The sequence below is a fragment of the Mercenaria mercenaria genome, chromosome 14, assembly GCF_021730395.1.
Source record: "Mercenaria mercenaria strain notata chromosome 14, MADL_Memer_1, whole genome shotgun sequence".
Taxonomy (NCBI): Eukaryota; Metazoa; Mollusca; class Bivalvia; order Venerida; family Veneridae; genus Mercenaria; species Mercenaria mercenaria.
In genome coordinates, this window is record NC_069374.1 from 6141941 (window position 1) to 6164774 (window position 22834).

At 35.0% G+C, this 22834-nt stretch overlaps 1 protein-coding gene across 3 annotated transcripts; it reads left to right on the forward strand.

Moving 5' to 3' along the window:
* Positions 1-3721: 3721 nt before the first annotated feature.
* LOC123526246 (uncharacterized) lies at positions 3722-22418 on the forward strand. Of its 3 annotated transcripts, none has more exons than XM_053522887.1 (7): positions 3722-3989; positions 9688-10243; positions 11272-11427; positions 13090-13558; positions 14290-16950; positions 17697-18725; positions 19349-22418. In XM_053522887.1, exons 2-7 carry the CDS (start codon positions 9701-9703, stop codon positions 19945-19947), a joined length of 5457 nt encoding a protein of 1818 aa, XP_053378862.1. In that variant the 5' UTR covers positions 3722-3989; positions 9688-9700; the 3' UTR covers positions 19948-22418. The 3 variants fall into 3 exon arrangements, with proteins under 3 accessions (XP_053378862.1, XP_053378860.1, XP_053378861.1); XM_053522885.1 differs by lacking the exon at positions 3722-3989 and adding an exon at positions 4016-4171; XM_053522886.1 differs by lacking the exon at positions 3722-3989 and adding an exon at positions 6386-7143.
* The last annotated feature ends 416 nt before the right edge of the window (positions 22419-22834 follow it).

The window sequence follows — 22834 nt, forward strand, 5'->3', positions numbered from 1 at the left end:
GTTACTAACATGAATTTTATTCATGACTACTTAAATGTTTTACAACAATCTCACTCGCCTGGAAAAACAGTACTCGGCATTTGTATTCTTACTTGGCAGTTATGGATTACACGTCAAGGTATACGGGCGACTGTCATGAATCCCACTCAATACAACAGACCTGTCAAATGATGTTTATGCTGTTACGATAATTAAGTTTGTTACTGTCAGGTTTTACAATCCCCTATCTCAAAAGGAAACAAATGTAAGAGTTTATTTAAGAATGGCATATTTCACTAGCCATTGGGACTCCGGATTTCAAAAAATGGGTAGCAAATGTCAGCAATGGTGCGTTAACCAGACAGGGAAGTTATTAGCCAAAAAATCGAAAGAACTGCATATTTCAGAAAAGAGGGCTTGCATTTAGAGGTTTTTGTCGTCTACTTTTTCCCGTCGCCTTTAATTGTGATGGACATAGAACCATAAAGGGGCATCTACATTGTAGGCCTACTTGCGGGAACAATTGTTTAAACTTTAGCTTCTTAGCAAAACTACAATTAGCAATATGTCTTATTCTTCATTCGAGGCTTTGATAATCTGAAGTAAATTGAGAAAAAAAAACAACATATTTTGAATATTAAAACAGTTCTTAGCCATTTTATTGCAAAACTTATTCGGAATAAAAATGACATATCCCGCAAAAGGTGTTGAAAACAAGACTGAGCGGTAGTGAAAACCGTATATGACTGTAGGTTACACGGATAAAGTCCACTGAAGAAATGCCTTTATTTTTAATTTCGTCTTCTTTCTTGTATGTCAAAACCGGATATTTCCGTTTTTTCCGGTGCTAAAATTTCATCTTGCACCCAGGACTGTAGGATGACTCTCTTGCTGTAATTTATGAATAAATGTGTAAAATGTGTAAGTTCATACGCTACTGTAATAAAATAGTGCTCAAAATCGTTTTATATTATTTCTTCCATTACATGAAGAATGTGGTATTGGAGAAAAATAACTTATCACTAACGGATGGCAATATCTGGCTCTCGGATAACTGTATAGAACATCTTTACGGCCTAAACTGCTATCACCGAGCCGGGTATTTCCATCTGCACCTTCAACCTGTGAATAACTTCAAAGGTTTTATAGTTATCAAAATGCTTGTGAGTCTATAACGGTGTCCTACTGTTTTCTTATGTGTTGCTTGTTTGTTTTTCTATGTTATTTAGTTGATCGTATCTGTGTGTTTATCTTTGGTACATGAGTGTCTGCGCTATTGTGGTTTACGTTGTAGTGCGACTGTTTTTAAAGAACATGGCATTCCCTTGTATATTCGTCCTTGTTCAACTTTCCCCTTCGGATTCCACCCCCCCCCCCCACTCCCCCACCCCGACCCCATTTCGCCCCTTGGCGTTTCCTTCCCCTCCATCAATATTTAGCATAATTATACTGTACTTGTTGATTGTTCGAAGGAACCCGTCTGAAATATTTTTCCATTACAGCTTTTTTGGTTGTGGGCCTGCCGTGTAAATGCGTGGCTCTGGGGCTGTGTCTTTGGTGCTATGTGCTTCCGAGAAATCTACCCTTACCTTTTATCTTTAGTTCCAATCTGTCTGTTGTATTTGTGCATGCTTTTTGATGCATGTATGGTTTAAGGAGATTTTGTCCAAAGTTTTGGTGGAGTTGTCTTCATTTTCCCCGAAATCATTTGCCAGAATATTTTCGACTTATATAACACTTTTCTAAAGAGAGTGAGTTTAAATTTGAAGTCGTGAGCTGCACATATATCTCAAATAACTCATGTTTTATTGGTGTTTGTAGTTTTAGTTAAACTGCCTAATTTGTGCAGTTTTACTGAAGGTCTTGATGATACGGTGGTATGTTTAGGACATGCATTTATTCATTTTAAGATTAAATTATCTCGAGCGCACGACCTCTTACCTCGTGTGCACGACATCTTATCTCGAGCGCACGACATCTTATCTCTTTAAGATTATAACTCTAAAACAATAAGAAAAATGCATGTCCTAAACATACCACCGTATGATGATCATCAAACTATGTTAAAAGAACACATAATATATAACCTTTGTGGTGCTTTTCGACATAACGATAGAAAGTATATATATATAAGAAAAGAAAACACACGCCTATAGCATTAACACTTTCTGGTGTCAATTAATATTGAATTTCTTATTAGTAAGACAGTGTACTGAAATAATATAAATGTCTCATTTTTGAGATAGACAGTAAATATTTCCAACAAGAGGGGGATATAGTCAACTGTGGTGGAAATCTTTCTTCGAATGTTAACAATATTACTGTCTTACTCAAAGCCATGTGATATAATGTTTTATCAAAATCGAAAAAGTAGAAAGAAGTTTCAATGCTGCCGTTTCCCAAAGCAACTGAAAAACATAAACAAATCAGTGTTCTAGTCTAAGAAAGTAATGTACATCGATTCTGTATTGCTCTGCATTAAGAAAGCTTTCAAATCGTGAAAAACTCCTGGAATTTTGACAACGCGTTGGGAGTATTTATGTGCTAAATTGACAAATGCAAAGATGCAGTCAGTATTTTTAATAGAATTTGTAAAATGATTTAATAATTTTGTTATATGTTACTTTTCAATTAGCAACAAAACTTGGGTATAATAATTCCAAATAGACATAAACTCTACTTCGATGGAATTCATGTAACAAGTAAAAAATCTTATTTGGATTTGGCGAATTGATGTCACAAAATAGCATCAATGGTAAGAATTTTGCAACCTTTGGCAAAATGAAAAAATAATAATTCACAGGAATTAAGGAATAAAGCTTACCTAATTAAAATCATTTTCGGTGTTCATGAAAGCCACAACAGCATTCCAACCGTTACAAAACTTATAAAACGGATACATTTATTATCTTTACTTGGGGCCAAACCTGTCCTCAAGTTACCTTCTGCCGCTCCTGTGCTTGAAGGTCAATTTGACTAAAGTATATCTCCAATTAACACTATGTATGTGCTATTGATAGACTCGCTCTGAAGAAACTTCTGCTAGCCAATCAGAGCCTTGCTTTCAACATTTTGAAATTAATAGTAGAAGTTTCAAAAATCTATATTAAGCCTGGGTGTTTCACGTTCATTATGACGACCACATCATGACTGCGCCCTCGTATTTTGAGAGGTATCATATGTCACAGTACGGACTTGATCACGTAAGGAGAGAATATGTGTGAGGCAGCCGGTTAGCTCAGTCAGTAGAGCACCCGCCCTGTAAGCGTGTGGTCCCGGGTTCGAGCCTCGGACTGACTGCACATTTTTCTCACCCTGTGACATTTGACACTATCTTGATTTTTCATCCAAATGCTTGTTGAAACTAGTCGTCTGATATATATATATTTGCGAAAATAAAAATAGCAATAGCGGAAAGCCAAAATATACAGAAATATGAATGTGAAGAGGTCATCCTGAGATCTTCGTTTAGAAGATTAAGTTCTTATGTCAGATTGACAGAGGTTAGTCATCATATTGACTCACCAATATCATTTATAAACATGTTTATATCAATTTGAGCAATTACGCAGTGCAAAAATTAGACAGCTGTGATGCATATAAAATACGTAGGATAAATTAAATAACATACACAGTTTTTATGAAATTTCAGATGGTACTTAAAACAGGAAGCAAATTGTAATTCTATAGTGCATTAACAGTATATTTATCGTATGTGGTTAACAATACCAACATTAACTATAGTAATTAATACATCTAATATGCGTGTTAGCCTTTATGTCATTTATTTTATTAAAACGCACCTTAGACATTTTAGTCTTTTTCGGAATTCTACATGGATACTTTACAAGTAAACATTACATGCTACTGTAAACATTACATGGAACTTTTTATGGACATTTTACAGGAATACTTCTCCAAGCAGTTTTAGAGCATTTTTACCAAAACAAAATGTCAATTCACTTCAAGGCACGTACGTTTATAAAGCTGTTATGTTCGTTTTCTTATCGGTGAGATAACATTTTTTCACGAGATTTTGGTTATCTTTTATTGTTATCTGAAACGTGCATGCGCAGTAAAATAATCTAGTGCATTGATATGTTATTTTGGATAAACGTGTACAGGAACTCTTTCTATGCCCTAACATATTGACAGATTTAAGCAATATGTTTGGAGTACACTTGTCGCACCTGTGAGTAAATCTTTTCTTTTAATTTAAAAATATACTACAAACGTCTTGAACAGATCACATCAACACAATTACAACTTCCTATGTTAGTTCCGTGTACTGAAGTATCATCGCCGTGTGAATAAACAGTGTAACGTAACAAGGCTAAGTTGAAATTTCCATTCATGTACGAGCAATCCAAAGAAAACATATCAATACGTAAAATAGACAAAGCTATATAATACCGTAACGCAATTATTTCTATTGAAGATTTATAAAACCAGATAAAACGAGACGCATTTAGATATTTTGTAAGTGTTCTAAATTTGTTGACCACCAATGAATATATGTGTACATGTATACTAGTCTATGATATTAAAACGAATCATTCCATCAGACGAAAATCTATCAAGCATACACTATTTCATATTTCTGGAGGCCAGGAGTTCTTCCAACTCACCAGAAAATAAATCAGCTTATTGCAGCACTGCCAGTTTAGATACCTATAGTTATAGTTATGGTTGCTGGATTTATTTTTGGGTCCTGGACTGTCTATTGATGTTTTTGTCATGTCTATACTCTTGAATAGACTGTGTCAAACTGAATCTACTTTTATTTTGTCACAAAAATTCGCTCTGAACTTGGACCTATTATTTCTGGTCTTTCGGGATCATGGAATCTATTCAACGGGGACGTGGGCGTATTGTGTTTTTCATTACCTCCCATGAAACTGCGTAAGGTATTTGGTCTTTTGTTTGCGTTTGTTCCTTCCAAAGGATATATTCAATTTGAAAGTTTTATTCTTAAACTCTTGGAAGTTTAAAATTACTTGCATAGTTACGGAAACACAGTTGCCAGAGTTATAGTTGTTCGTATTTCGCATTGAATTCTTTGTCCAGTACAGAGAGAGACTGCTTCGAAATAGTAATTTTGAATGCTATGTCAACCACAAACAAGTAGGTTAGATTTCCTTTTATAATATATGTTCAAATTTTTGTCTCAAATACAGCATGTATTTCGCTAACGAATACAAAACTCTGCATTTTAGTCCAGTCGGAAGGCGTAACGATGGCGTCTCGACATTCTATGCATCAAAAAGTTTTAAACGAGTTTTCCGTGTTTTCAGTGATATCTACCTTAAATTATAGTCCATTTTGACTGTTATAGCACCAGAGTACCTTGATCTACAATGATGTATTCGGCTTTCTAGGATTTCGTCAGGTCTGATCAACACTGCGCAAGCTCCCCCAGCAAAATCCACTCGGGTCAAATACGAGATTGTAGATCAAGGTACTGTCAAATCCGGTTTTCCCGATGTTTTAAGTTATATGTAAACATAAGACGTATGCGCTTCAGAACAACACCATATCAATCGTACTTCATGAAAAACATCCGGGAAAGTATATAAACAAATTTATATTCCTTACACCGAAGTATGTATCCACAAATACCTACTGTCAGTACTACTGTCATAAAGTGAAATGCTGTGTCAAGCGAATTCTCCATAAAACCAGCATGCTTTTGCTTAACTTACTTGATATACAATTTTGTCTTTCACTAGCGCCAACGCTCAAGTCTTTAGTTAAGACCTTTGTTCTGTATAATTTATTTAGAATAACAAACTGTTTTGTAGATTTTGAAAAGCTTATGTATCATCTTTTTAGTTGTACCAATTTTATGCCGATGCGAAATGTTTTCGATGTTAGGGACAGCGCCATTTAGTTGCTCCTACAGTGCTCTAGGAAATGTGCTGACACTTACGAAATTTTTAACTATTTAGTTAACTTTGACGTATTGCCAAAACATGAATGTTCATTGCTTGGCTTAGGAGTTATGCTCTTTAAAAATTCATAGCAGACTTTATATTGCACAGCCATTACATTTGTATATACGCCTTTTCTGGATAACTCTTCCTACATTTTTTGTAGAATATATACGAAGTGCATCTGCGCATATTGTCAGGACATGAATGTACCATTACCGAGAAATAACCCTTTGAAATTTTACAATATGCAAAATACTGTGGAAAAGGCTTGTGCGGATTACTCCTCTTACACATTTTAATGGATCTGGCCCAAACTTACACGCTTACTTTACTGGTGGGAGTAAGTATCATTTACACAACAGCCTACCCTTCCCTAGAGCTTCCATGTGAACTTACCCATAATGACGCGTCAGCATATTGACTCACCCGTATCATTTAATAAACCTGTTTATATTGATTTGTGAAAATTATGCAATGCAGGAATAAGCCAGCTGTGACGAGTGTAAAGCAGATACTGAATATTTTATAAGGTACATTAAATATCATACAAAGGTATTTTATTAAAATTTGGAATAAAAGGTGACTGGGAACAAATTCTATTTTTATAGTACCTTACCGGTAATGTTTCGTCTGTGGTAAACAAGACCAGCGTGAAATATCGAAGTGTTGTTGGAATTCAATATATTTCATGTGTAAGAAATAGTAATTGAGAAGATAAAAAGTGGAAACGCATGATGAATATCGGTTTGCAATAAATCTTCATAAAATATTTGTTTCAAAAGTGTGTTAGACGTAGCATTCTTTTTAAAACAATGTCTTAAAGCTTTACAAGGAAACAATAATACTTTCGCTTCAGGAAATGTAATTCATTCTTTAACTAAATGCAATCTTTACAACAAATTTTGAACAGGACCTCTTACAAAAAGTATGAACATTTCACTTTAAAATTATACAATCGTTTCCGTATTGGTTATAAAGATAACAGTTTTGTCACAATAACGCGCATGCGCAACTTATTTTAGCGCAATAAATGTCAACTTGAGGAGGATTTACTATGTACCATTAAGAGACCAGTGTTGTTCTTTTTAAAGATGTAACATATTACAATTTAAATAAAAAGCAGTGTACTTCAAGATGTTCGTAAAATCATTAATGTTTGATAAACGTGTACTGAAACTCTTGCTATGTCCTCACATATTGACACATTGTTTGGAGTAAATTTGTCGCACCTGTAAGTACATCTTTTCTTTTAATTTCAAATAATAAAAAAAAAACTTTTAATAAAATGATATTAAAACGATTTTGCTAACAAAATTTCAACTTATTTACTTCCGTGTACTGGTGTTTCGTCGCCATTGCTTTGATCAATTCAAATATAACAACAGTATAAACTATCTAAAGGTACTTAGGTTAAATCAATGCAAGGAAGAAAATCAATATGATAATATTAAAACGGAATTAGATAAGTGATACTACGGAAGCTCAGATGGGACATGTGACATGTGAGATTTTTAATATTATCTCGTGGACACGAGATATAAAAAAGAAATAAAAACAGAAAGTTATATCGTGGCCACGAGATGTAAAAAAGAAAAAGAAAAACAAAAATGTTAACTCGTGGCCACAAGATATAACAAAGAAAAAAATGTTATCCCGTGGCCACGAGATATAAAAAAGCAAAAGAAGCTATCTTTGTTTTTTGAAAGGTAATATAAAAATAAAACTCACATGTCCCCTTTGAGCTTCAGTATGATACCGTACAAAAATACATTTACTTTTTCTATTGAAAATATATAATAGCAAATAGTGAGGAATAACGGTATTACAGGATTGTCTTTAGTTAAAATAGTTTGTAATACCAGTAAATAAAGGAACATTAGCGGTGCTAGTGGGGAAGGAAAGTACGGGGACGTGTTGCTTTTTTAATTAGGTTCCTATGAATAGACTCAATCAAACTAAGTCTGCTGTTATTTTGCTTGGTTGCGTTCTTTGCTTCGATAGGATCGTATGTATTATTAGACTATCACACCGTAGTATTTTCAGAGCCATGTGGCGGCGACAAAACGTCTCCTAACACTTGGACTCATAGTTGTAATTATTTCTTCTCATTTGGGATCATAAAGTCCATTCAATATAGGTGTGTTGCACTTTTCAATACCTCTCCCAGATAGACCAGGCCCAGTCAAACCGAGTAAGGTTAAATTTGCTTGTTTGCGTTCTTTATTTCCAAAGTATGTCTTTATAAATTATTTTGCAAGTTGGTTTTCGGTCTTTATGTATGGCAAATGTGTCGTACTCATTCATTATCACGCTGATTTTTCACAATGGTCTTCTGTGATGTAGATGTATTTAAATAGGATATTTTAGGATGTCATGACTTTTGAAGTGACGGCACGTTATAGACATACTTTTATTTGTTTCGAGATGGAGAACCTGTGGACATGAGTTATGTGCCTGTTCTTCTATGTACACCATTAATTCAAACACCATCTCTTCAGAGGCCGCGTACCTAATTTCATCCAATGTTCGTATATGAATAATTCTTGTATGACTCTAAAACGAAATAGTAAATTTGAATGCGATGAAAATTACAAGCAAGTAAGTCTGGTTTCCTTATATCATTACATAGAGAAGCTAAAATGATCTCAGAATTAATCTCTATACAAAAAAAACTTGAAAACTACATTACCTGTTTGAATGCCACCATGTTGGGTCATTTTTTCATATTCTTTAAATTCTGTATGAAATTCATTCGCTTCAAAACAATGCCATATCAATCATGCTTCCTGCAAAACACTCGGAAAAGAATATAGCATACATCAAAGCCTGTATCACAAAAGTTTTCAGACACTACTGTCAATATAGATGGGAATATTACTTTCTGGTATATACGTTTTGATATTTGACTGATCACTGATGACTTTGAGACATGAACTACATTTAGTTTGAAGGTAAAGAAACTAAATAATACCCTCTGTTGGGATTCATGTACAAATATTCAAGTAAAATCGTAAAGAACATCAAGTGAATTCAACCTGAAACCAGCATATTTGTGTTTAATTTACTTAATCTACGAATATACCTTAGTCCACGCTCCGATCTGTTTACAAGACGGTTTGTTCTGTATAATTTATTTAAATGATAATAGAGTTTATACATGCTTTATTAAGTTGTATCCAACATTTTGCTCATTGAAAATGTTCAAGGGATGGGTGGAGGCAGGACGGGGTATATAGTTTCCAGAATGTCATTCCATCTGTCATTCCCGAAATTGTTGTCCGAATAACTCATAGTTTTAAAGAACATTTGTTACAGAGATGTATAACTATACAGTTAACTTTAACATATTGCCAGGACATGTATGTATCTTACATGGTTAAAGAGTTATGTCCTTTTTTCATTTTACAGATTTCTTTATATTGTGCTATTCTTATATAAACCTTGTCCGGAAAATCCTCAACCACTCCCCTATAGTATTCGAAGGATATATCAATATGAATTGAATTGGCGCAAATTGTCAAAACAGGGATGTAACTAACTTGTCCGATTTTTACTTCAATGTGTATTTTATAAACCTTTAAGTATTGGATGTGATGGTAATATCATTGCTTGATTCGATACAACATCAGTCAGTTTGCAAGCGTGTTCAACAGACATTTAAGTAGGAGACCAACATACAGCTAAAATATATAATTTAATACAACAAGAGCATTGCATCATTACAATACACTAGTGTGGTTTAACATTATTTTGATTCTGCAAAATGTATTTACAGGTGATAGAGTTACATGATGGCACACTATAAATCAAGACTGTCAAAACAGACATTTTCTGAGTATCTGAAACTTGGTCTTGCCTTACAAATAACGAAGGAGGGTCTGCAAGGAGTAGTTGAAACAGAAACAGTAGAGTTCCATTGTATGATCTTGCAGGAGATTCGTAGAAAGCCACTTTGTTCTGAATGCCGAATAGAAAACGTTTTGGAATGTCCAACTGTTGGGTTATGCAAGCGAAAACAGTGTCCGTTTCATAGTTCTTCGTTAAAACAACCCCGCCAATGTCCAAATGGTACCTGCAATATTTTCAGGGATAGAGTGAAAGAAGCTTTTAGGTACGTTGCCGAACCAGCTTGGAGAAATACAGATGCTCAACAATGGAGTAAGAATGCGTTTCAGTTGACGAAATGTTTTCTGCCCCCCGAAACATATGAAGACGTAAATTCAATAGAAGATGTTGACCTCTACGGCCTTATTCGTGTCATACTTAACAACAAACGCTACGATGAAAAGATATCAGAAGACCTTTCCAGAGAAGAAACAACAATTTCCCAGGTAAATGATGAGCGCGAATTTACTGCGTATTAACACAGGAAATCAATACTCGTGTGCAATCAGTTGACTGCACGTATATGTTAGAGTTGATTCATAAACAAATATTAGATATGACATAGTGGTTGAATTTAACTACTGTGATATGCAGTGTTTGAAGTCATAAACGTACGATATTTTTTAAGGTAGTTCTGCACGTTTGATAAACCGGTAGTGATGGCGTAACGTCATTTATCCGGAAAACGTAGAATAAAGACTGGATTCGGCGTACGGAGATGAAAATAATTTTATGGTTTAATCAAAACTTGTGAGTAAATTACAATGGCACTGTTGCTATATTTCGAAAGTCAAAATATGATTTTAAAACATATGACACGTTAAAAAGTTAAAAAATGTCTTAAAATTAGCGTGAAATGTCCAGTTCACTTTAATCTTGGTCAAATATCTTAAAAATAAGCACACGGACCTATACATTTTCTTTCACCAAATTATAGGTCACGTGTTTATTTACACATTTTTCATCAAAATCTACATTTTAGAAAAATTTCTATTCGCGAAAATGTTATGAAAGTTATGATTTTCCGATAGACTCCCATTATGAAATATTACGTGATGTCCAAATTTTTCAAATCAGTCTAGCAAAAATTCAAGCACACGACCCTATCTTTTTTAGTTGCTGAATTTTCTAGGTATATTCTGAAGTTGTAAGTTGTGAAAAATCAGGGTTTAATCAAATTCTACATTGTAGAATAAATTTCGATCCAAACGTGCAGAACTACCTTAATTTGAAAAAAAAATCAACTAATTTATTTATAGACATTTTATGTGTATTAAGCACAGTTATAAATATAATGGATTGTGTTCATATATTTGTACACTGTGTACATGTATACTCAATGCTTTGGATATTTACCATATGAACTGACAATTAAAATGACTAAATGATATGTCGTGACTAAATCAAATTATACGAGTATAAGTTGTCATGAGATTATGATATATGAAAACTAATTGTATCTCTGTTCATGCAGGTCTTAAAGATTGAGAAGACCTATCGCAATTCCGACAGTCTCACTGTGTCAGACAAGGAGGTCTTCGATTACATCAACTTGATGATACATGTGCTAACAGATTCAAAATTAAAGCATGACCACAAAGCAAAAGAGGCTCTATCCAAACTCAAACAAGTACTATCTTTTATTCTAATATTGTATATACCAGCAATTACCTTGACTAATTAAAAACGTAAGAGCATTAGAAATTAATTGATTGATACAGTGATATATTATGAATTAAAATTAAATCAGAATCTGCGTAATTATACGCCCGTCTGAAAGACGGGGCGTATTATAAGAACGCCTTAGGCAGGCAGGCGACGTCCACAAACTTTGTCCGGAGTATTTCACCTCGTGCATGGAGGGATTGTGATGTTACTTAGCACAAATGTTCACCATTATTAGACGGAGTGTCATGCGAACCAGGTCCCTAGGTCTAAGGTCAAGGTCACGCTTAGAGAGCAAAGGTCAAATTCAAGAATGACTTTTGTCCAGAGTATTTTTTCTTCATGCATAGAGGGACTTTGATGTATCTTGGCACAAATGATTACCACTATGAGACAGAGTGTCATGTGCAAGAACAAGGCCCCTGAATCTAAGGCCAAAGTCACTGTTAGATGCCAAAGGACAGATACAAGAATGACTTTTGTCCGGAGAATTTCTTCTTCATGCATGAAGGGATTTTGAGGTAACTTGGCACGAATGTTTACCACCCTGATACGGAGTGTATTGCGCAAGAACTAGGTCCTTAGGTCTGACGTCAAGGTCACATTTAGAAGTCAAAGGTCAGATATAAGAATGACTTTTGTCCGGAGAATTTCTTCTTCATGCATGGAGGGATTTTGACGTACCATGGCACAAAAGTTTACCACTATAAGACAGAGTGTCTAATGCAATAACAAGGTCCCTAGGTCTAAGGTCAAGGTCACACTTAGAGGCCAAAGGTCAGATACAAGAATGACTTTTGTCTTGAGCATTTCTTCTTCATGCATGGAGGGATTTTAATGTACCATGGTACAAAAATTGACCACTATAAGACGGAGTGTCTTATGCAACAACCAGGTCCCTAGTTCTAAGGTCAAGGTCACACTTAGAGGCCAAAGGTCAAATAGAAGGATTACTTTGTCCGTAGCATTTCTTCTTCATGCATGGAGGGATTTTGATGTAACCTGGCACAAATGTTCACCACCATGAGACGGAGTGTCTTACGCAAGACCAGGTTTAAGGTCAAGTTCACACTTAGAGGCCAAAGGTTATATACAAGAATGACTTTTGTCCGGAGCATTTCGTCTTCACGATGGAGGGATTTTGATGTAACTGGGCACAAATATTCACCACCATGAGACGGAGAATCATGCGCAAGAACAAGATCCCTAGGTCTAAGGTCAAGGTCAAACTTTGAGGTCAAAGGCCAAAAAATATACGAATGAAATTTTCTCGTATGGCCTTTAAATGGGTTGATGATATGCAGGTCACCCATGACACACATTTTAGGTTAAGGGCAATAGCTCAAATGCCAAGGTCACTGTGACTTCTTTTATTAAAATGCATATGGAAGGTGAATGATTCTACCTACTGACTTCAACGTTCACTTTTAGGTCACCAACGACACCCATTTGGAACTTTTCTTCTAAGAAGCTCTCAACAGGCGTATTTTGTGACTTTGGCACCCTTGTTTTTTCTGGTTTCAATTTAATCTTTCCATCTCAGTATCTGTTTTCAAAACGTTGTACCATTAACCATTTGATGTACATTAATATTTTTGAACAGCTATTTACAAAACTTAACTTTCAGCTAAAAGCAGATACACTCCAGACCAGCACGCCTACAATAGTAGCCATTTTGACTGATGCTATTCAGTCAGCAATAAAAGGAAATGGGCTGAAGAAAAGGCAGATTGGAAAAAGCAAAAGAAGCAATTATCAAGACACAGCAGTAAATAAACTCAAATTAAACGTTTTAAACGGCTGTCGTGACATATTTTCACGTGAAAACAGGAAGATTAAAACGAGTCAGTTAGAAGCTTTTGTATCTGAGAAAAGACTTGCAATTACCGAACTTAAAGAGACAGTAAAGAAACTTCACGAATCACAAGAAAAGGAAAATCTTAAGAAAGCAACCGCAGTTCCATTACGAAAACCCTCGGAGAATGAAACGGACGATTTTAATATGAATGATTCAGAGAGAGTGACGGCTAATGTGAGAAGGCTTTCGTTGCCATCGTCTTCTTTCGTGAACGAATCTTATAAACAGTTAAAATCTGGTTAGTGTTTTATCATTTATCATAATTCCAGTATACACTGAAACATTTAGAATGAAAAGAAATATCAAAGATTCTAACACTTTTAATAATTTTCTTTTATATAAACAAAGAAAGATTTTACCGTGTATTGTTTAGTCTATTGAAACACGTTTCGCAAAATGACCTACTTTTGGCTATTCCGCCTAAAAAAAAAGGATTACAGATTAGCATCCCTTCCTGGTGTAACTCGAACGCGGTAGAATGGAAATAGAAATGTTTTGCCTTCGTGATTAGATTACTACGCATCTCAACTCAAAACCAAGTTTTATTTGCCAACAAAGCACGCAAAATCTATTTCCCAAATATATTTTTACATTGAATGCAATTACAAGGTAGACATTGTACCTAACATTTGCCCATGGATACTTACTTTTATCTAACAGCGTAAGTTAGTCTGACTCAGTACATTTGTTTTTGTAGATTGCGTGTAACATTCTATACTAATGGCAACCCAGTCTTCTTGAAATAAAATTCATCGTATCTTTAAAAAATGCAGAGATATCAAGTTGATATGCACCTTATAGATGGAGAAAGCTTATTGATTTGCTTTAATCGATCTCACAACTATTTGAAATAAAAGTTTTTCTTTCTTGTATTAGTAGAACAATACTTAGCTTTTTTCTCTTTTTGTATTATACATAATATCATTATAGTATTCAGTTGACAATTGACCAGTTTTACTTTTGTTTCAGAATTAAAACGCGACCTCATACTCTTCTATCGGGAGCGACATAGTACATTGCCATTATCACCCCTGATTCAGAAAAATAAGGCGCCTTTATTGGATTTCTATGTACCACCAGCAATAACGGTCGTCGGCCTGGACAAGGGTTTATTCGACGAAAAAGAGTACCCAATGTATAAAGATGTGAGTTCTCTTGAAGATATTTTTGTGAAGACAAAAGGCAAAGACTTATACAGAAACATATGTTTAACGTCTCCTCCTGGCACAGGGAAAACATCATTTGCAAAACACATGGCATTAGCGTGGTGTCAAGCGCATAACCCAGAGAAAGCTCATGATACATATTTTTCAAAAACAGATCAAGAATTTATGCGACTCTTTGAGTTTCTATTTCTCATATCTTTGCGAGATGCTCGACAAGAATGTGATCAAGATGCTATGATTAAAACACTGGTGTTAAGTCAGTTAGATCAAAACCATCTTTATACAGATACCTTGCTCCAGGATGTTTTACACAAGGAACGTTGTCTTGTGTTGATGGATGGTTTAGACGAATGGCGACATCCTAAACCAGCGAGTAAATTTTGCGAGCTTGGCAAATCTGACTTTCCACATACAAAAGTTCGTCCGGTATGCACAACTTTGACAACCTCAAGACCGTGGACACTGAACAGTGTCAGAAACTGTGGTGCTGATATTGATCAACGCCTCGAAATTCAAGGCCTTGGAAAAGAGTCGTCTAAAAGGCTAGTTTGCAAAGTGCTTGCTTACCTTAACAAGAAGAATGTACACAAACAGAATACGTCAGATGAGACATTTTTTAATATGTTGTCGTCTAAAGGTTTGCAAAAATTTGAGTCAAACCCCGTTATTTTGATGCAATTGCTTTGTCTCTGGTACGAAGGCACAGATCTCGGAGAGTCACAATGCGAAATATACAGCAACATGCTCGAGTTGCTCTTTCGGCGAGCGGAATGTACCAAACACTTTCGCACTAAAGGAAAGCAAACAATGAAACTCCCTAATTGCTTTGCAAGAAATCCACTGTGCAAAAAGAGCGCAAAGCTTTTGCTTTCCTTGGGGAAATTAGCATTTGCTACACTTTTCAGAGGAAAAGGAGAATCTGTTTACGTTTTTGATAGAGCCGTTGCTAGAGAACAGTTGCAAGATCAAGATGTACAGAAGTGTCTAGAAGTGGGAATTCTTTCTCAGAGTGAAGAACAAGGAAAAATCACGTCAGAAAATATCAAACTCAGTTTTTTACATAAAACATTCCAAGAGTTTTTTGCTGCCTTAAGTATTGCATCAAAGAACAAAATGACAAAGGACGATGAGAAGTGTATGTTTGAAAAGCACGACTCTGTACGAGATTTGTTACAGCTAGACGTCATTCTTGTTTTTCTATCAGGATTTGCTCCAAGAATAACAAGTGGTCTCACAAAGCAAACCAGTGAAATAGTAGCAAATGACAACGTCACAAAAGAGTACAGAGCAAACATCGGGACACTGTTTTTGGAAAGTCGAGTATACATGAACGAGTTTTGCAGCATGATAACAAAATGTGTGAAAGAAGGCATTTGCAATAAACATGATGACCTAGAAATGTTTTATATAGAAGACATATTTATCGACGATCAGTGTGTCGATAAGCAATATGCTTTGGCTCTAAAGTGTCTTTTGGACATGAATGCTACAAACATCAGGTCCCTCAGCATACATGTAATGCAAACAATTAACGATGGAAACATTAAGCGCATAATGCAGCAGTTGAACATTCGGACAATTTGTAATCTTGAAAAGCTGTATGTCTGGGGAAACATCCCACGAGTACTTCTTCAAAGTCTCCTGCAACTATCGAAACACACAATGAGATGCTTAGAGCTGTGGGGAATGCAGCTGTTTTCAGAGGATGTCTCCATTATATCGACAATGAGCAATATAAGAAGTCTGTCGTTTCTGAGCACCCCTATGACACATGTTGTGTTAGAAAAAATGATGCTACATTTCGAACATCGAACACAGTTATCACAGGTTTCTTTACAAGACATTGAATGCACTGATCACTCCGAAACCTGTCCAGGATATTCATTACAGCTTTCAGACAAATCCCGACTATCCTTGCTTCTATTAGATAAGGTGAATTTGGCACGCATTCATTTCAATGCCGAAGAACTGAGATGGTGCATTGTTGAATGGCTTCCAATCCCTGGTGCGCTCACTAGTCTGCTTCATTGTCTTAAGAACGCGACATATCTGGAACGGTTCGACTGTGATGGACCAGCAAGTTTAGAAGATACACGTGAGCTTGTTGCAGCCGTATCTACATTTGAAACTTTGGAATATCTCAGACTGAGACATGTACAGATAGACGATCTCTCCATAGACTTTACTAAATTACAGACTGTTAAACGTGTTCACTTCTGTAATGTGACGATGGGAAGCGATGTACTGAAGAATGTCATCTCACAGGTTATGGATTTAAGTGCACCTGTGACTGTTTTCATGGATAATTGTAAAATTACACCACTTGAAATGTACCAGAAGCTCAAAACTCAGCTCCGGTCCTCTGACAAAACTGAAGTTCTGATGGAAAAGGAAGACGGTCTGGAATGCATGTACTTCAAAACGATTCCTTCGGACAACACCTTAAAGAACACTAGTAAAACAGGTACTTAAATATATATTTTTTATACAACTAGTAAATATTTACATTATGTACACTTCAAGAAAAACGGATTTACTACATCAGTGTAGATGTGTTTTCTTCATGTTGTTATTCCTTTAAAAATTCATTTGTTTTACGCATATTCTCATGTAAAAAACTTCTGATGAATACATAAGGCAGAGGTGAGCCTTCTGGTATGCAGTGATACAATAACTAAAGGACAATTATGAAACGTATTGCACAAGTGTGGCTGGAACGCAAAACCCAGCAGTTGCTTTTTATCTATATTTTTATCTATAATCTACGTTGCTCTATGTGGTCGGCGTCATTATGCGCGGATCCCCCGTCAGAAACATGGAGTGTGTCATTTGATAATTCTTTACAAAGGTCATTTAAGTGATTCTATTGTAAACATTGTGCTATTTATTCTAAGATATATAACAATTTTGATTATAATACTTTTGCGTTATTAGTCCTCTCAAGAACTTGAGTAGGCACAACTTGAAGCATCTTACTCTTACACATGATTGCGCAGTCTCAAATAAAACAAAAATATCATATATGATTAGTCGGCATGCACTTAGTCTAGAACGGTATATGGAAATATGGAAGACATTAATGTACAATTAGTTTAGGATAATTATTTATTGATAGAATTATTCTTTATAACACAAATGTTAAAAGTTCGATGGCTGGTAAAGTCTCAAATATTGTTTAATATTAGTAGCCATTGTCCTTTTCGATTTCAGTGCCTGGAACTCCCGAATGGGAACAGTGCTTTTGTGAAGATTCAGCTACAGCTCGGCAGCTTGCTAACAGGTTGTTAAAAAATCACATGTTACCTGATCAGTGTACACTAGACAAGTTATTTGAACGATTTGGTAGGACAGATCCATTGATTCATAAAATATGTGCAGAAATTTGTGTTTGCATCAAAAACAAATCTTCAAAAATTCTACACATTCTACCGTCCTACACCACGAAGGATAGTTGCAAAAACATAGTTTTTGTCGTTTTGACAGATGGATCTTTATCTTCTGCAGTGTTAGATGAAATTGAATACACTTTAAAAGTAAGACAGATGGGCGAATATAGTTTAGAGGCGAAGACGGTAACATTTGACCCAATCTTTTTAGATCAGTGTCTAACATTGAAGGAGTTAGAAAATTTGAAAAAATGTATAAACAAATACGCAACAATTCTTATGTCGAAACATAAAATGCTGTCAATAATTACACCAAGTCCAGTGAGATCAAAACGGTACGGATTTGACGATTTTCTGATAGAGCGGGAACCATGTATCGTACTCTACGTCCATACAAAGAATTACGTACCCATTGATGAAGAGCCCTTCCAGGATTATTACGACGGTATACCAATTGATGTCAGAGAGGGAGTTTTCGTGACCCATCCAGCTACTCCATTCAGTACTGAAGATACTGATGTTTTAAAAATGGGCTGTCAAATTGGAAGCGAAATGAGTAAAAATGCCGGGACTCTTGGGGGATTTATTGAACACCCACAATATGGCCTATGCGGTTTTACGTGCGCACATGTCCTTTTGCCCCAGATGTATATGGAAGCTTTAAAGCGTTCTGGCTCGATCAACTGGCCAAACTTTTATCCCCATGAAACTGTTAACCAGCCAGGGAATTCAAACAATGGTGTTGGACGACTTGTGCAAGCTGTATATACAGACGGAAATGATGGTCAAATTGGAGTAGAAGTCGCTTTATTCCAGATCGAAACGCGACATCCAAACGCAGGGGATTTTCATGGTAAGCGAACCGAGAAAAACAATATACATGTATGCATATTCATTAAATTTAAAGAGGATCAAACCTCAGACAAATATTTTTTTAAATTTTCATTTGTCATAATCGATATCAAGTTGCGCAAATGAAGTTACATACTGTATCAACACTTCACTGTTTCAGTTCCAAGATGAGTAAGTGTATTGTTGAGAAAATGATGATATCATATCGCAATATTTAATCTGTCCTTAAAGAAGTAGTGCATTTACCACTTTCTATTTGTATTAAAGATGAACATGCTACATTTGCTAATAACTCTATGAAGAAATGGCTTTAACATTAAACTAGGAAAATTCGCACTTCTAACAAAAACATTTAACCATTTAGATATATCAAATTTAAAGAATTAGCTACCATGTTGTGTAAAGTGACGTCATCATGTGTGCTTTAATTCAGGATGTATACTTTTACATTTTAAGTTAAATTCATGTTTTATCATGACCTATAACATCAGATTATTTTTATAAATGTAATCATTTCGCCAGTTCTGATGCATCTAAATAGAATGATTTCAGATGTTGAATATTCCCTCTTAAGCAAAATTATATCGTCTTCACACAGTTATTTTTTAATATTTTTATTAACAGCCCATGATGATGTGCGATTCGATTCCGGAAAACCACATGGGTTTTCTCGAATAAATAATGACCCTGTGGTAAAGTTTGGATGTACAACAAACAAAACTGTTGGCCAGTTTGTACTGAACGAACCGTCAATATGCGTAAAAACAATCAGCCATACGCTTGATGTAGGAGACTGTATGCTAACATTGCACAATCAACTGGAAGTAAAATCAATCGAAGTACAACAGAACTCGGAGCCAAGAAAATTCGCAGATTTTGGGGATTCCGGGTCTCTTGTATTGATGAAAAGACGTGATCGGGATGGAGAATACACCTGCGTGGGAATGGTGGAAGGTGGAACATCTTACGGAACTACAATTGTTACTCCCATAACTCCAGTGCTTGAGGCGTTAAATGTAACCACTTTGAAAAGCTTCGAAACTGCAAAATTATCAGGCGAACTCAGGGATGCTAAAACTGAAATAAAATCTGAATTAAACACTTTAGAATCGAGGGTAAATCAACTGGATACAACATTACAAAGATTTGGGAATTCAATTATGCAAGAACTGAGAGATCTGAAGTCAAAAATGCCCAGTAACCCTGCAGGCCAGCCTCCATAAAGCATACAACAGAGTGCCACTAAAAATAAACGTGTTTCAGTTTTTTGCAGTGGTAAACAATTGCTGCATTAGAATGATATGTCAAAGTATGAAACTATGAAGAGGAAAAATGATCAGCATCATTATTTGTGATGTGCCAATGTATATATGTAATTTAGATATTATAATTATTTAAGTAAATGGTATACATTGCCAAAATATTTCACAAAATGTTTAATGTGTATATGTATGTTCATGGTAATTTTCCAACTGTATTTAGTACAATTATGAAACGTTTTATTAAAAGAGGTTACGACCCATCTGTTTGAGACACACCGCATGTTTAGTGTTCAACCCGTTTACAGTTAGACACTACGCTTCCCTCGCTTGTCAGAAGAGGTGGGGACTCTGTGATAAGCAGTTTTTTTAGATCCCACCTGGACTGAACTGTTTTGATTTCTGGCCTGTTTCGTCGGGCCCTTAAAGGTGTTTCTCTTGATGCTCTGTCTTCTGCAAAGGCACTGAGTACATACGTTTTTGATACTTAAGGTTTTCTTTTAAAATAATTATACAGGAGCCATGCCTTTCGTTTCCATTGCGTGTGTAAGATATTTAATTTTATTTACAATGGAACATGGTGGGGGTAAGAGTGAGGTTAAGTGCGCGCCATAAACCGGTTTCAGGTCCCCGGTGTGGTTTTTGCCTCTGACAGTTTTAAGGCGGTACACCACTGTGTTCCATTATTTGTTTGTTTTGTCCTCGTGGGTTTGATTTGTATGTGAGTGTGTGTTTTAGAAGTGTGCACATCTGCGTGCTATGGGTTTTATTTTTGGGAGGCTGTGTTTTGGAACGTGACATTCCCTGTATGATATCTATCTTTGAGAAGTTATTTTGATAATTAAGATAGAAGCTGCCATATGTTATTTGTAACTTGACTTTGATTTCACCAAACATATCAAATGAAGCACTGGTCAATTCAAATCTACGAGTTCATGGTAAAATTATGAATTGTTATTGAAATATTTTTATATTTGTTACATAAATTGTAAAAAAATGTAACATTGATATATCTAAAGCCAGGTAGAAAAGTAGATTAACTATTGCATTTTGTAGTTATGATATTATTATTGTGGTAATTATCAGTATGGTAGATTACTGAAGTTTTGTTCGCAATTTATATAATATATCATATTACATATGGATATATGTTATTATAAGTTGAATAAATCTCAATGTTTAATTGTTAATTTTCCAATAGTATATACGTTTAAATTTATAAACTATGTTTTCAGCGCATGCATACGAGGGTGTATTTAATGCAATGTAATATCTAATACTCATCAAAAGTATCATATCATTAGTGCTTTGCCAATTTCATATGAGACATGTATTATTTGATAATTAACTTGGACATAGATAGAATGTTCCCAGCAAAATAAAAAATGAATGGCATATAATAGTATATTAGTCAGTGATTGTAATGTTTTTTTTTTACCTATTGTAGTTGCTATTCTCTATAGATTATTGTTCATACTATTCATATTATGTAAATCAAATGTAGGAGAGGCCAGTATAAAAATATTACTGTCTGTAAAAATAATGATTGGCCTCTCAACTGGCATATATATGGCAAATATACAAGTATTATAGACATTAATAATAACAATTTTGGAAAGGAAGATTAATGTTTTCCAATGCATTTGAAATATAAGGCAAAACGTTCAGAATGCCTATCATACATTTGAACTCATATTCAATATTTTTAAATATTTTCTGAATGATTATGTTATAAAGAATAGATAATCCTAGTTAAGAATTTATCGGTATCATTTTAAATGATTTTTGTGTTTCGCAACGTCTTAAAGAATGTGTCTTAATACCAAAATGATCAAATTGACAAAGCAGGTTTTACGTTTATATTTTTTTTCAAGTTTGGAGGATAATTGTAGCTACTGGTATCCTCTGTATGATATCCTCCCATGCTACGGATTGTCTAGTTACTTTCTAACTAGTGCTAACGTCATTCCTGTATATTAGTGTAACAATAGACATTTTGAAAAATTTAATTTTATGCCTGTTTATAAATTCAGTATCTCTTTTTACTTTTTAAGTACTCCATACAAATAAATATATATTTTAATAATATGTAAATAAAATTAACAAATAGCTAAAACACGTCTAGCTGAAAATGTAATCGCAACTGAACTGTGGAAGACAGTGTTATGGGTTCATATTTCAGTTTGGTGTAATGTATGATGTGTGTCGATAACAGTAAAGACAACTGGAATTATCTCTATGCTTAGATTAATGAAAGAAAGCACCATCTAAGTGAATAACTTCCTTTTTGTCTGTAGAGCGGTTCAGATAGTATTAAAGCCAATTATCTTTGTTATAAAAATCGGTAGATAAGCAAGCATTTCTTATCACAAATAAATATTTTCATACATATTCACTGTTCGATACGTTGTGTTTTATTACATAAATGGCTAAATATATTTCCTATTCGTTACATATTTCTGTTTTTAATTCGCTAACCGGAACCGTAGGTTAAGGTTGAGCTGTTACACATATGGTTGGATTGTCCGGCGTCCGGCGTCCATCTTCCATCATCCATATTTTACATGAACATCATTCTTCTTCTCCTAAACTAATGATCAGAAATACATCAGTCGTAGTCTGTAGCAAGATCCTCTCTCAAATATGTTCAAATGGTTCCGCTTGATCCCTTTTAGGGTCCACCTGAGCTTAAAAAGGAAAATCTTAAAACCTTCTTCAAATTTGGTCTGCATCATTTTACAGATCTCTCTTCCGTCAAGTTCATTAAAATGGTTTTGCATGGAAAAGAAAAAATTTAAACGACTTTTTCGAGAGCTAAAATTATAAACGTCTTAAACTACCTTTTCTTATG